At 39.7% G+C, this 15,629-nt stretch overlaps 1 protein-coding gene across 3 annotated transcripts in view; it reads right to left on the bottom strand.

Moving 5' to 3' along the window:
- Positions 1 to 13,805: 13,805 nt before the first annotated feature.
- HECW1 (HECT, C2 and WW domain containing E3 ubiquitin protein ligase 1) overlaps positions 13,806 to 15,629 on the bottom strand; it is a gene marked incomplete at both ends in the record, with an annotated part of 546,121 nt that continues 544,297 nt past the window's right edge. For all 3 annotated transcript variants that reach the window (XM_081244601.1, XM_081244600.1, XM_081244602.1), the window contains one exon: positions 13,806 to 13,917. In XM_081244601.1, the coding sequence (XP_081100727.1) occupies positions 13,806 to 13,917 (112 nt within the window). The remainder of the gene's footprint in view (positions 13,918 to 15,629) is intronic.

The following is a 15,629-nucleotide window of genomic DNA, read 5'->3' as shown; positions in this document are numbered from 1 at the left end:
GCTTCTCCTGTTGCGGAGCACGGGTTCTAGGGCACATGGGCTTCAGTAGTTGTGGCACGTGGGCTCAGTAGTTGTGGCTCGCAGACTCTAGAACACAGGCTCAGTAGTTGTGGCGCATGGGCTTAGTTGCTCCGCGACATGTGGGATCTTCCCGGACCAGGGCTTGAACCCGTGTGCCCTGCATTGGCAGGCAGATTCTTAACCACTGTGTCACCAGGGAAGCCCTTCTCCTTCACTTTTGAAGGATAATTTGCAGGGTACAGAATTCTAGGTTGGTGGATTTTTTTCTGTCGCCACTTCAAACATTTCACTCTACTCTTAATTTCTGAGGAGAAATTGGATGTAATTCTTATCATTGTTCCTCTATAGTTAAGGTGTTTTTTCCTTCTGGCTACTTCCAGGATCTTTAATCTTTGGTTTTCTGTAATTTCAAAATGATATGCCTAAGTGTAATTTATTTATTTATTTGCATTTATCCTGCTTCGGTTCTCTGAACTTCTTGGATCTGTGGTTTGATCTGATGAAATTGGGGGAAACTTTATAGTCATCACTGTTTCAAATATGTCTTCTATTCCTTTTTCCCTTCTCCTTCTGGTGTTGCCATTACACACATGACATCTTTTTTAGTTGTCCCACAGACCTTGGATATTGTTTAGCTTTTTCTGGTCTTCGTTCTCTTTGCTTTTCAGTTTTGGAGGTTACTGTTGAGATATCCTCAATTTCAGAGATTCTTTCCTCAGCATGTCTAGTCTATTAATCAGCCCATAAAAGGCATTCTTCATTTCTGTTACATTGTGTTTGATCTCTAGCATTTCTTTTTCGTTCTGTCTTAGGATTTTCATCTCTCTGCTTACATTGCCCATCTGTTCTTGTATGTTGTCTACTTTATCCATTAGACCCTTAGCATAGTAATCATAGTTGTTTTAACTTCCCAGTCTGGTAATTCCAACGCCTTTGCCATGTCTGGTTCTAATGCTTGCTTTGTCTCTTCAAATAGTGTTTTTGTTTTTTTTTCTTCTAGTATGTCTAGTAATTTTTTTCTTGATAACTAGACATGAGGTGGTGTAAAAGGAAGTGCTGCAAATGGGCCTTTAGTCACGTGGTGGTGAGGTGTGGGGCAAGGGGAAGCATTCTACAGTCCCATGATTAGGTTTCAGTCTTTTAGTGAGCCTGTGCCTCTCTGGACTGTGAACTTCACAAGTGTTGCTCTGTTTTTTTTCTCCCTCCTTAGGTGGGGGAGTATGACTAGAGTAAGCTGGAGTTTGGTATTTCCCATTTCTGAAGTCAGTTAGGCTCTGGAAAGACCCCAGCGGGTTAGGGTCTGTTTAACTAGTTTCCCCTGTAGGCTGGCCTTGTTAAGAAGAACGAAGTGCTCTGGAATGTTTCAGAATGGCTCCTTTTCCCCTCTCCCTGCCAGAAGCTTGAGGGTATTTTTCTCTGATATTTGCTGTGGGAAGCTGGTTGAACTGGAAATAAGTCTCACAAGATTGTGGAGACCTCCCTATGATTGTGGGGTCCTCCTGGAGTTTTTAACTCTCAGATTTGTTCACATTGAGTTTCCAGCAATTGCTCGATTACAGTTCAGCGTTTCCTCCTCCAGCACTGGCTCCTGTGGCAATTTCTGAGAGTCTCTGCTCCGATAAGCCAAGACTCCCTGTATTTGTCCTTCTGCCTCTCCAACCTTGCAGGCTCCGTTTGACCCTGTGTCTTCCCCTCTCTTATGGAGCCAAGAAGAGTTGAGCTTTCAGTCTGTTTCTGCTTTTTATGAGTTGTTAGGACAAAGTGATGACTTACAAGCTCCTTACATGAGGAAACGGAAACTGAAAGTCTTATTAATTTTTTATACCCTGTATGAAATTCATTCATTTATTCAAGAAATATCCAGTGATTAATTAATTAAATTTGATTAATTAACTAAATTAATTCATTACATTGATATTTAGCCAAAACTGTTTTAGGCCTTGGTGTTATAAGGGTAAACAAAACAACAGCCCTGCTTCTCTGGAATTTACATTCTTATGGAGGAGGCACAATAAACAAATAGAGATATAAGTCAGGTAGAGATAAGTGGTATAAAAAAAACATGAAACAAGAAAATGAGGTTGGGAGGGTCTGGAGACTGTGCTTCAGATTTATTGAACAGAAAAAGGGTCTCTGGGAAGGTGAAAGATGGAGAGCGACCTAAATGGAGAGAGGGAGAGAACCTTGCATACACACAGGGGAAGAGAATTCCAAGCAGAGTAAATCATGACTGCAAAGGCTCTAGGGTGTTAGGGTGTTTGGGTGTTTGGCTGGGAGAGAGAGCTAAGATATAAGCAAAGTAGCCAGAGGCATGTCACGTAGGGATTTATACATTTATGGGAAACCATTGGAGGGCTTTATCTGGGGAGCGTTGTAATTTAACATGTTTTATACGGACTATTCTCGCTACAGTGTGGAGGATAGACTGTAGGGTGGTGAATTGGATCCAGGAAGGCCAGCTAGGAGACTGTGACAATAATACAGATGAGAAATCACTGTGGGTTGGACTAAGGGAGGTGGCAATGGAATTGGTGAAAAGCAATAGAAATTCTTTCCAGGTAGGTCCAGCAAGAATTGCTGGTGGATTAGATGAAGAGCTTGAGAGAAGGATCTCTTTTTGCAGTTTCTCTGAATCCTGGGTCAGGTATGTGTATAGCTCCATCATGAAAGGAGCCATCACTTTCAACAGGTCACCAACATTCTTGAGGCAGCTTCTAGTTTGTTCTCATGGGTTTCAGTTCATCCTTGTGAGCTTCCTTTGTCCTGGTTCTCCCCTGCTGCAGATCTGGCTTCTCTTCCTGATTCAGACCAACCATTGTCTGCAGAAGCTTCCATAGATTTATTCACCAGCCCCACAGCTGTGTAAGGTCCAGCCCTATAATAAAGTCCTTATTCTGTATCATTCAGAGTGACTCTACTTCCCTGATCAAAACCTTAACTGATACAAGTTTGATCTGTTTTTCAGCCCAGTGAATAGAGATGTTCATGGGCCAGTTGGATATAAAGTCTAAGAGATGTTTTAGCGATATTCATGAGTCGTGAGTATCTAGTGTTTTGTTATAATCGTGTGGTAAATAATTTTTAAAACTATTGGCTTCTAATTACGTTGCATTGTGGTCAGAGAATGTGGGACTATGGCTTCTTTGGCATTTATTGAGACATTGTCTATAATCTTATTGATTTATTTAGGAAATGCTTTTGTGCTTGGAAAGAATGCGTATTTTCTGCTTGTTGGGTAAAGGTTTTTATGGGTATCTACACAATAGGTAGGATGTGGATATCCATAAAATCCTTAATAACTCTTAAAAATGAAGACAAAAGAATTTTAGCTGAATATTGTTGGGGGATAAGACGGTCATTATATATTTGTAAAATAAATAAGTCACCAAGGAGACCCAACCATCATTAACTTATATACACATAATACATAGCCTCAAAATAAATGAAGCTTACTGAATTACAAATTCAAGAATTTTGATTTATAATTTATAAAATTGACCAAAACAAATTAATAACAATAATTAACAAACCAAATCATATTTATATGTGTTTCTATACCAAGGAAACAAACTATATTTCTTATAACAAAAACAAATTTGAATGACATTGATTAAGCACCTACACATCAACTTTTTGGAAGCTGAGGCTCAGTGTTCTCAGGGTAGAAGTTCAGCGTTCTTATCTCAACCTAATAGTTTAATCTACAAAATAAATATCAACTGAGCAATATTTGTTTGTACCATATAATTATGACAAAACTAATTTTATAAACAAATATATGAAAAATATAGATTCACTTATTTTAGAAGCTATAGCTTTCAAGTGCCATGAGCTGCTACACTTTTTCATATGTTAAATACTTAAAGGAAGAGTTCAAGTGGCTTGTTCCAGCAAAAAAAAAAAAAAAAAAAAAAAAGGCAAAGACACAGTATTGTTCTTTTCATACCTGTTTTTTCAAAGTTTATAATCTGCCATCCCTGATTTACATATTTTATTTCTTCTCTGTCTGAACATTTCAAAGTGCTTACTTTATGCCTCTTTTAGATTGCAGTAGTATTTCAATTTCCCCTTGGTCATTCTATCTGGTAGTTCCTCATGTATTTTATAATTTTTTGTTGATGAGCTCATATAAATACGCCAATTTCTCTTCTCGCTTCAGCATCATTATTAATTTAAATTAAACAGTGGCCACCATGCATAATAAGGTTAAACCAAACTTTCAATGCTTGGTTTCAAAAGTTATCCCAGAAAGGAAAGGATGCCTAATGGTCTTTGAATCAGTTATCTATTGCCACCATAACAATGTACAACAATCATAAAATATCACTGGCATGTAACCATGTCTCAGCTGGAGTTTGGCTGGGTGGCTTTCATGATCTTGGCTGTTTGTCCAAATACCTGGGGGTCAACTGGCTGTTGGTTGATCTAGCCTGGTCTCAGCTGGGCTCCCCCTGTTTCTCATCCTCCTCTTACACCGGGCATGCACTCCTCCCGACAGGAGAGCAGCAAGAGAGAGAAGTCAAGCTCAATTGTGCACATACTTTAGAAGCCTCTGCTTGCAGTATGTTGGCCAAAGCAGGTAGGTCAGAGTGCTTGGACCCCAGTAGGAGGTGACAGCAGGGTTAGGAGTGTGGAAAGGGGTGTGACTATAGGGAGGGGTGATGAACTCCATTTTATGATCTACTATAATCTTAGAAAAGAGATAGTCCCCATTGGTATTTAATTTTTTCCACCAAAGGAATAAGCTTGAAAGAAGGGAATCCCTTTTTATGGGCAAATATAAAAGTTTGGATAGGGCTTCCCTGGTGGCACAGTGGTTGAGAATCTGCCTGCTAATGCAGGGGACACAGGTTCGAGCCCTGGTCCGGGAAGATCCCACATGCCGCGGAGCAACTAAGCCCGTGAGCCACAGCTACTGAGCCTGCGCATCTGGAGCCTGTGCTCCGCAACAAGAGAGGCCGCGACAGTGAGAGGCCCGCGCACCGCGATGAAGAGTGGTCCCCGCTCCCCGCAACTAGAGAAAGCCCTCGCACAGAAACGAAGACCCAACACAGCCAAAAATAAAATAAATAAATTTATAAAAAAAAAAAAAGTTTGGATAAAAGTCGTGACCCAATTTTTATTACATTTAAAAAATAACAGGTAACACAACATTGTAAATCAACTATACTTCAATTAAAAAAAAGTAATAGGAATTATGTAACTATAAAGGCAAAAAGAAAACTCTATAACGTACACTCCTTGGAATAAAATGAAAATAAAATGGAAAAGAAATACAAGTTCTTGGGCATAGAGGAGATGGCTAATGAAACAAGTTTTAACACTAACTCACTCAGAGTTTCCAGACATTAAAAAAATCTCTATGTTCTCCCAGCTCTTCAAGATGCGAAGGTTTTAAGGCCGATTTACTCACTTCTAGGCCCTTCTCTGTTTGTTTACTGTTTCAGGAAGAACAACATGTTTCCCTCTCGGTGATAAACCTAAATTATTTTCCCCAATTTTATACATGCTCAAATCCTGCCGCCATTATAAACACATTTCTGTCTGACTTTCCTCTCCAGCGGAGCCAATGGCTTCTGTTCCCTTTCCCCATAGCATTTTGCTTATTGATTATTATTATTTTACAAGGACATCACATCTTACTCAGGCTGGGGTGCGGAATGGGAGAGGGACCACGCATATTAAAAACAGGGGCCAAATCTCAAATGAAGGGGAAGAATGCAGTGTTATTTGCTGGAGGATGGACTCCCTGAGGGCAAAGACTCCTAAGCACAGGATCCAGCATGTAATAAACATTCAAAAAATGCTTAAAGGAATGAAGGTGGTGGGTAGTGGTGGTTGAGTGCTTGGACTCTGGAGCCAAGCTCCTTGTTCAAATCTTGGCCAAACATTTACTTTGGGCAAATTAACTTCTCTGTTTCAGTTTTTTTTTTTTTTTTTTTTTTTTCAGCTTTGGATGGGGATATAAATGTAGCTAAGGCAATACTGGGTTGGCCAAAAATTGCCTTCAGTTTTTAAGTAAAAATAAAAGACACATTTTTCATTTTCACCAAGAACTTTATTGAACAACGTATTCACCCTTTTGTTCCACTACCTTCTGCCAGTTTTTCAGGCAACTTCATAGTTCCGTCTTCCCAAAACTTTTAATCTTTTTGAGCAAAGAACTGTTCCAGGTGCCTTTTACAGTCTTCCAGAGAACTAAAATTTTTTCCATTAAGAGAATTTTGTGAAGACTGAAATAAATGGAAATCCGAAGGTCCAATGTCTGGTCAATACGGTGGATGAATCAGAACTCCCCAGCCAAGATGTAACAGTTTTTGCCTGGTCATCAAAGAAACATGCAGTCTTGCGTTATCCTGATGGAAGATTATGCATTTTGTGTTGGCTAATTCTGGACGCTTTTCGTCAAGTGCTGCTTTCAGTTGGTCTAACTGGGAGCAGTATTTGTTGGAATTAATAGTTTGGTTTTCCGGAAGGAGCTCATAATAGAGGACTCCCTTCCAATCCCACCATAAACACAACATCACTTTCTTTGGATGAAGACCGGCCTTTGGTGTGGTTGTTGGTGGTTCATTTCACTGGCACCACGATCTCTTCCATTCCACATTGTTGTACGGTATCCACTTATCATCGCCCATCACAATTTGTTTTAAAAATGGAACGTTTTCAATACGTTTAAGTAGAGAATCGCATGTGGAAATACGGTCAAGAAGGTTTTTCTCACTTAACTTATGTGGAACCCAAACATTAAAACGATGAACATAACCAAGCTGGTACAAATGATTTCCAACGCTTGATTTGGATATTTTGAGTACGTTGGCTATCTCTCGCGTGGTATAACGTTGATTGTTCTCAATTAATGTCTCAGTTTGATCGCTATCAACTGGTCTACCCGACCGTGGAGCATCATCTCCAGCAAGAAATCTCCAGCATGAAACTTTGCAAACCACTTTTGACATGTTCGATCAGTCATAGCACCTTCTCCATATGTTGCATAAATCTTTTTGTGTGTTCAGTTGTGTTTTTTCCTTTCTTGAAATAATAAAGCATAATATGCCAAAAATGTTGCTTCCATCTTCAATATTAAAATGGCTACACAAAAATTCACCAATTTTGATAAGTCTTTTTTAAAATGCACGCTGATATGATGGCTGTCACATAAAATCTAACAAAATTCTTTCGAATGAAGTTAAAGACAACTAAGTTCTCCTAGAGCCATCTTATGGAAAAAACTGAATGAAACTTTTGGCCAACCCAATACATGAAAAGCACCAGTTCTTTTTTTTAAGTACTGAAAAATTTACTGTGATCCCAGTCATCTTCATTAATCATTGATTAAACAGATACTATAATTTTAGTTTTTTTTAAAAAGTGGATCTTTTATTTTTAAAATTTATTTATTTATTGTCCATGCTGTGAGGCTTGAAGGATCTTAGTTCCCCGACCAGGGATTGAACCCAGGTCATCAGCAGTGAAAGTACAAAGTCCTAACCACTGGACCACCAGGGAATTTCCTGTAATATTAATTATTGATTTACTATATTAATCTATTTTATTTTTTATTGTAGATAAGGCATTTCTATTTTATTTAAATACTACAAAATGATCATAAAAATGTTTTAATGTTTACTTTTGAGAAAAGCAAAAACAATAAGAATTTAGCTGGGAAGGGACTAATAGAACTTGGTCATTATTTTTATTAAAAAATTTTTAAATTGAAATATAGTTGATTAAACTATTTTAAATAGCAGTAACTTATAGGTAGCAATTTTATTCCTTCCATGATTATTATTATTGCAATTAAAAAGCCTTCAGTAAATTTGTGGTGAATCGTGTGGTTCTAAATATGATAGCTTTTATTATTGTTACTATTACTATTGGGGCTGATGACACTGATTAGTGTGGCAGGAAGGAGGATGGTATGGATTGAATTGTATCCTCCAAAGAAGCTGGTTGGAGTCCTAACTTCCAGTACTCAGAATGTGACCTTGTTTGGAGTTAGGGTCTTTATAAAGGTAATCAAGTTACAAAATGAGATCACAGGGTGGGTTCTAAGGCAATATGACTGGTGTCCTTATATAAAGGGGAAATTTGAACACAGACACACAGACACACACAAACACACAGAAGGCAAGAACATTACCCGAGGATGAAGGCAGAGATCTCCAAGCCAAGGGACGCCAAAGACTGCCAGCAAACCACTGGAATCTGGAAGAGAGGGAGGGAACAAATTCTCTCTTTCAGCCTCAGAAGGAACCAACCCCACCACCTTGATCTTGGACTTTTAGCTGTGTTTAAGCCACTCCCTTTGTAGTCCTTTGTTATACTATACTTTGTTATACAGCAAACTCACACAGAGGGTGAATACACATTAGCTGTGGATTCCTGGCATCCCCTATGGACCCAGGTGGATCTTGGTTCCCTTTCTTCTACCCTCCTGGCAAATTTCCTAATAGTTATGCCAGGTCCAGAGGCCCAGGACCCCAAGGGATAGTCTGTGACAGGGCATACCTTCTGTCCCCAAGATTAAGCTTAGTGGCTTGAGCAAATCACCTCTCCTGGTCTCAGATTCCTTGTTTCCAAGATAAACTAGTCAGACAAAAGTATCTAAGGGTCTGTTCCCAGCTATAAACGTGATAATTCCTGTGGCACTGATAAAGGTTCGCCTGACTTTCCAGAACTCCCTTCATTTATTCTGCTAGAGAACAATCCTCTATAAACATATTTAAGTCACATCTTGAATATAAGATATACATGTCAATTTTTTTTACAGTATATAATTAATGAGTGGTCAGCACAGTGTATTGGAAAAGTATGGCCATAGAAATCAGGAGATCTGAAATTTAATTTTGATTTCAGAATAATGATCAGATTAAAACACAAGATAATATCATCTATTCCTCTTTGTCAATTATGGTCTAAGATAATTTTTTTTCTTATATCTTAAGAGAAAAATTATTTTCAGTTTGAATGAGTCTCCCGTAAACCCAACATGGGTATAAAAATGCAATAGTGAGACTTCTCAGGTTTTTCCTTCTCTCAATTCTACCCATACTTCTTTTCTAATAATGAAATATTTTTTCTCAAAGAATAAATCAGCTCCTGACCACCCAGTGAGAGCCACATGGTTTTCTTTTTGAGACTTGGAAGGAGGTAATAAGGAGAGAATATCATTGTGGTATTTGCCATTGGACTCAACACTTTTGCCTAGAGCTAAACCTTGTCTTAGGGTCACACCGGGTGTCAGGCTGTGGCCTAAAGCCTTTGTAGAAGCATCTCAAACAGGGAGGAATTCAACAAGCCAGTGTATGCCTGATTTGATATAAAGCACACTCACAAAATCCCATAGTTTGTGTGCCGTTCTAATAGGCATACACCAGGAACTTGTTACAAAAGTTGTCCCTTTATTTGTGGATTTGTAAGCACATTACTTACACTTTTTTGATAAATAATCTTCCCGGGGAGTACTTACCATAGCAGCTGGTAGTCTTCTGTGTTGTTTCATTGCGTACACCCGGCATGAGCATGATGCAAACTGTTATGCATGACCCTAGCCTTCTCTTTGCAATAAGGAGCACACACAATGCCATACCAAAGTGTTTATTGACATTCCTTGAAGGTGGCAGGATGGAAGAGATAGCTCGGCCTGAGTATTACGTGACATTTCTCTTGTCAATATAAGCAAAATCAACCCAAGAACAAGGACTTCTCCTGCTATTGACTAAAACAAAGACTTTGAACAAAATCGTTATAGACATTTCCTTAGGTAAATTGGAAGCTTCAGGAAGTAGGTTAATGGAACAATATTTACTCTAAATATTACCTCTAGGCACCTTTTTTTCTACTAGAACAAAGGGACTACATGTCACTAACAGGAAAATAACACTTTCTCTTTTGGACTTTACGATGGCTGGAACATCCATCCCAGATTTTGATGATATAATATTGCAGTAGTTTTAAGAATGAACACTGAAGTACATAATAATAATAATAAAGCACCACATTTGTTATGTAAATTTCTAACTACTTTCATGTGAAAGTGTTTCATCTTGACTGGGAAAACATTTGTGGGAACTGAGAAATTTTCTGAACCCAAATTTGGGACACATGGTTTGACACACAGACTGATGGTGCCACAGATGTAACATTAGAACTGTTCTGGAAGGTCCAGCTCATGGGCTGGCCACACAAATGCACTTACTGTTAAAGCACACATGGTCATGTATTAGAAGAGAAAAAGATTGAGATTCTGCATATTTAAAGCCTGCCAACAAATCATATAGCACTTTTTCTTAATTTTCTCACTGCATGACAATCGTGATAGCAGTAAAAAATTTTCACAACCACGGTCAATTTATAGACATAGGGATGACAAAGAAATGAGTAGTTTTATAGTACTTCTCCTGATTCTGCAGAATCCATTTCTGTTTTTAGGATTATCACCTTCATATGATAGAATAAAATGGGATATCCATGAAATTATCATAAATACTTCATAGTATTTTTGAAGCATTTTTCTAATGGAAGCATAAGTATTCTCTTATTTATTGTTCTTATTTGTCTCCCAATCAAAGGTAATACACTCTTACTAAAAATAGCTCTAGGGCTTCCCTTATGGCGCAGTGGTTGAGTCTGCCTGCCAATGCAGGGGACACGGGTTCGAGACCTGGTCCAGGAGGATCCCACATGCCATGGAGCAGCTGGGCCCGTGTGCCACAACTACTGAGCCTGTGCACCACAACTACTGAAGCCTGAGCGCCTAGAGCCTGTGCTCCGCAACAAGAGAAGCCACCACAATGAGAAGCCTGCGCACCTCAACGAAGAGTAGCCCCCACTCGCCACAACTAGAGAAAGCCCACGCGCAGCAACAAAGACCCAATGCAGCCCAAAATAAAATAAATTAAAAAAAATAGCTCTAAAAGATCTTGTTTTAGGGAAATAGTGGTTTATAAATGATTAATTTTATACTATGCCTCCATGGAGAAAACTAATACTTTAAGTTAAAAAGAAATTTACACAAGGTAACAAATGGGTGAGATCTATCTTGTCCATTATGAATTATATGATTTGGGGTGGTTGCACCTCCACCTGGTGAAATTAATAGCACAATCGAGTCCTATAGCTGTTTTGTTATATGTGTAAATATATATATACATATATATATAATGTTATACATAATTTAAAAATCAGCCTCATATATGAGGGAATATTAACTAAAGAAACATCATCTGGGACAAAGAGAAATAAAGATTTTTCCATAGAAACTGTCTGTCCTCCTCTTCTCTTTGTTTTCCTTCCTTAGGGATTCTGTGCAAGGCTGTAATGGAAATTGGGATCCTATTAAGCACACTTCGCATTCTTTCAGGGACTCTGACACCAGTATATCTTTCTGGAATTTTATACTTTTATGAAATAGTGCTCCTGTGATGCTTTGTGGGATATATCTGAGCCATGGCATGGGGTGGGAATAAGGAAAAGTTAGTTGAAAACCATTCATGCCCAAGTTTTCTATCTATATATAACTTCTAGGCTACCTTGTTCCTTCTGTATGTGGGAAGAATAGTCATCAATTAATCTAATTAACAGATTAGTTGGATATTTGTGTAAATTGTGAAGCTCCCCGGGAGCAGGTTCCATCTTTGGAACAGCTTTCTCCCTTGCCAATGTTCTAATATAAGTACTGAAAGGAAGAACTGAATGCTTGGATTGAGTATTTACATACATCTAACACCAAATTCTAAAAATGAAAGATGCCCCCTGTACCAGAGATGCTATTCTATATAGGATGGTGAAACAATCTGCATCATCCTTATGTCCTGATTTCATAAATAGCAGCTCCACTGGAATCCATAACTTTCCACATGCTGAAATGTGTCCTGAATTTTACAGATCCCTCATTCTGTATTATGTAACTTACACATTCCATCATCCTATCTTGGTAAATATTCTTTTTAGACAACAACAGAAGGCCACATTTCTGTAACATATATATTCCCTGATTGACAACATGTACACAGCAGCAAGGGGTGCTGAGCATTCTAATTCCTACTAAAGGAATGTTTCCTTTTACAGTGCAGGGAGCACAATTAACACATTGTCTGGACACAAACCAATATGAGCACTAGACATGGCTCTGGATGAAATTAACTTTCCCACATTTCTCACATTTCTCCCTTGCTTAATATACTGAAGGACAACAATGTGACATTTCAACAGTTCTTTTCCCAGTGAAGAAAAACACTTTCATTAGTGACATATTTCAGACGACATGATAACAAGGCTAGACAAATAGCAAATGACCATCATGTTTGGGTTTATGGCAGATGTAATTGAGAGGTTAGGCTGTCCCTGGAGCCTGCAACTGTTGTTCTGAAAACACTACGTTTTCTGAGACGTCTCTTTACTGAATGCTAAAAGAAACTGGATCCCTATTTTGACACAAATCAGTGTGCCTTTGGGGAGTTAGGTCTTTGCTCCAGGAGGACCACTATGGAGGAAGGAGATGTATTATATTGCCCTTTGGGGGGTTAGGTCTTTGCTCCAGGGATGACTGCTACGGAGGAAGGAGATGTATTATATTGCCCTTGATCCTTAACAAGCACCATCGCTCTCTGCAGCTTCCGATTTCGTGTGGTCCCTGTGGACAATCAGATGCAAAGGAATTTGAACACCATGATGAAGGAAAAAGAAAAACATGAAAAAATGAAAACACTATCAAAGTTGAAATAAAAGTTTGTTTGCCAAACAGGTAATTACTTGGCTTGAACAAAAGTCATGAGATTATCAGGACGTTTTTCTTCCTCTGGGAAGGAGACCTGGGGCTAGATGGAACAAAGCAAAAGAAACAGTACAGAACTCAAGCATTCAAACCAACTGAATATGTCCTTCTAATATGCCCTAATGCCCTTCTCCTCTTTCTCCTGTTTGCTTCAACACGTTCTATACAACACAATGGGGGTAGAAGCCTCGTTGTTTATGCTACATAATAAGGTCTCCTTCTTGGACTTGTGCACAAGTTTGTGCTTCTTGGGTGGTGGGTGTTCACGGGGGGTGCACCCCCCTCCCCTCCCGGGACTTCTCTGAACTCAAGTCGAGCCACAATCCCCACAACCATTGGGATGCCCTGTGTTGCATAAGCAGGAGGTGTTTTTCTTGCTGTTATTATTGGTTGGAAAGTGTAATATTTGCACCATATGTCTAGGCTAGTTCCAGGTGATGGGACCGATGCCACATACGAATCATGAGTTGAATGTATCAAAATTGTGGTGTTGCCACTGCTGTTTTTGGATGGATTGGATGCCCAGGCAAAAAGTAGAGTGGGAGGAAAAGAAAGAGTTGATCAGCTCCTATTCTGGAGTTTGTTGCTAGAAATTATTAAAAATGGTGGCTCTGCTCAGAAGAGATGGGTGTAGAAAAGCTTGGAATGCTTAATGCTCAAATTTCCCCTTAAATCATAGAAATGGAAGTAAACATTTATTACCATTTGGTCAAGTGTAGCATAACTTGCATTCATATTTCATTGTCAGTAATGGAGGTATGTGGAGATATACACAGACCTTGAGACAGCTGTTTGTTTTTAAATATTACATACAGGCTAGCAGTTCATTGAAAGTAGAGGAGATAAGCCTGAAGGTAAGATCTTAGAAGAAGGCAATGCTTCATGCACAGCTCGTCAATCCTGATTTGGTTTGAAAACAAAAATCATGGAATACCAAAATCAAAGGAGAGTTGATTCAGGGAAAGGGAAAGGATGATGTCACTGGCCAGGAAAAGTTTTGAGTTCCTCATTCAAGTCCAAAGGTGCTGGTTTCTTCTACCGCCGTTAACAGCTTTTCATACAACATGGAGTACGAGGGATAAGGTGGAAGATCCAATCGATTGAAGCATGTGTGTGCCCTGAATGGGGGAGAAAAGTCTGGTCAAGGTGTTTGTTTCAATGGTACAACTGGCTTGGCTAGTTTGTTTGTTTCAATGGTACAACTGGCTTGGCTAGTTCTGTGATCAGTCTGAATCTGTGAATCAAAAGTGAATCTAAAGAGGGTAGAACCATGTTTTAGGACCACCATAACACACTTGCAAACTAAGAAGCACAGCCTTGCGTTTCCCTGGTGGCGCAGTGGTTAAGAATCTGCCTGCTAATGCAGGGCCCACGGGTTCGAGTCCTGGTCCGGGAAGTTCCCACATGCCGCGGAGCAACTAAGCCCGTGAGCCACAACTACTGAGCCTGTACTCTAGAGCCCTAGAGCCACAACTACTGAAGCCCGCGTGCCTAGAGCCCGTGCTCCGCAACAAGAGAAGCCACCGCAATGAGAAGCCTGTGCATCGCAATGAAGAGTAGCCCCTGCTCGCTGCAACTAGAGAAAGCCCGCGCGCAGCAACAAAGACCCAGTGCAGCCAAAAATAAATTAAATAAATAAATAAATGAATAAATTAATTAAAAAAAGAAAAAAAAAAGAGAACCACAGCCCTCCAGACAGGAATAGACCAGTTGAGGGACTGGAATATCTAGAAACTGGAGGGGTGGGTTTGCATTTGGAAGCAAACCACGCTATACTGGCACTGCACTAGCAAACCAGCGGCATTTTACAACTGAGAGATGAAGTTGGATGTGGCCAGCAAAGGACCATAATTAGTATTAGAGGACTATGTTCCCAAGTCTCCTTGCCCAGCTCTGGTTTCTGGGCCTCTGTAAACCCTGTGCATTGACCTAGAGGTGCCAATGGGTGCCCTGGAACTCTCGAGATTTGTCATGTACTTCATCCTGCGGGCCCATCTATGTGGGCCAGTGTCTGGCCTAGAGAAAGAATGGCTTTCCCTGCTATGTGCCAATGCATGGACCAGGACCAGACCCTGCTAACCAAGTTAAGAGGGGCAGAAAAATGCCCAGTGTGCTTTTGGAACTGGCTGAATTAGCCAGAGGCAGGATACAGGCAGACAGCATCTTCTTGGTTTTCTTTATCTAATCATTTTAACTGTCACTCCCAAGTGGAAATAATACAGGAAAAAAAAATCCTATTTAGAAAATAGTTGGGATCAGATTAATTCTGTAAAAGATAATTTCTGGGAACTGAAAATATTAGCAAATGGCCCCTCTTCAAGACCTAGTCTGAACACCCAGAGTTTCTTCAAGAGTTGCTCTTACTGCATTAATCTATAGGCCTAGTTAACTCTTAAATAAATCCTAGTTCGTAATCTAGAATGAATGAACACAATCAAATCACGATTTGATTCCTCATTCCGAAGTCCTCGCTGCTCTCCACGTGTGGTCCTGACAGCACGGAGGACCTGCTTACTTCATTACCTGGGCACTGGACCCAGTGCTCCCAGGTGGGGTGGGGTTGTGGACAGAGTCTGGAACCAGGGTTCGGAAGACCTCTATTCTGGTCACAGTCCAGCCACTAACTAGCTTTATAACCTTGGGAAAGTCAACGAATCTTTCTAAGCCTCAGTTTTCTCACTTATAAAATGGGATAATAATACATATTCCGTGCACCTCAGAGGGCTGGTGTGAGGACAGCCCATAAATGCTTTTCGTAAACCGTGACTCATCATTTAAGCATCAGGGTCTCTTAATAATAATGCGACCACCACTGCAGTCATGATTTTAG

This window comes from Mesoplodon bidens (genome assembly GCF_964165515.1).
Source record: "Mesoplodon bidens genome assembly, chromosome: 9".
Lineage (NCBI taxonomy): Eukaryota > Metazoa > Chordata > Mammalia > Artiodactyla > Ziphiidae > Mesoplodon > Mesoplodon bidens.
Note: the sequence above shows the minus strand (reverse complement) of the source record. Positions and strands in the feature narration are given on the sequence as shown.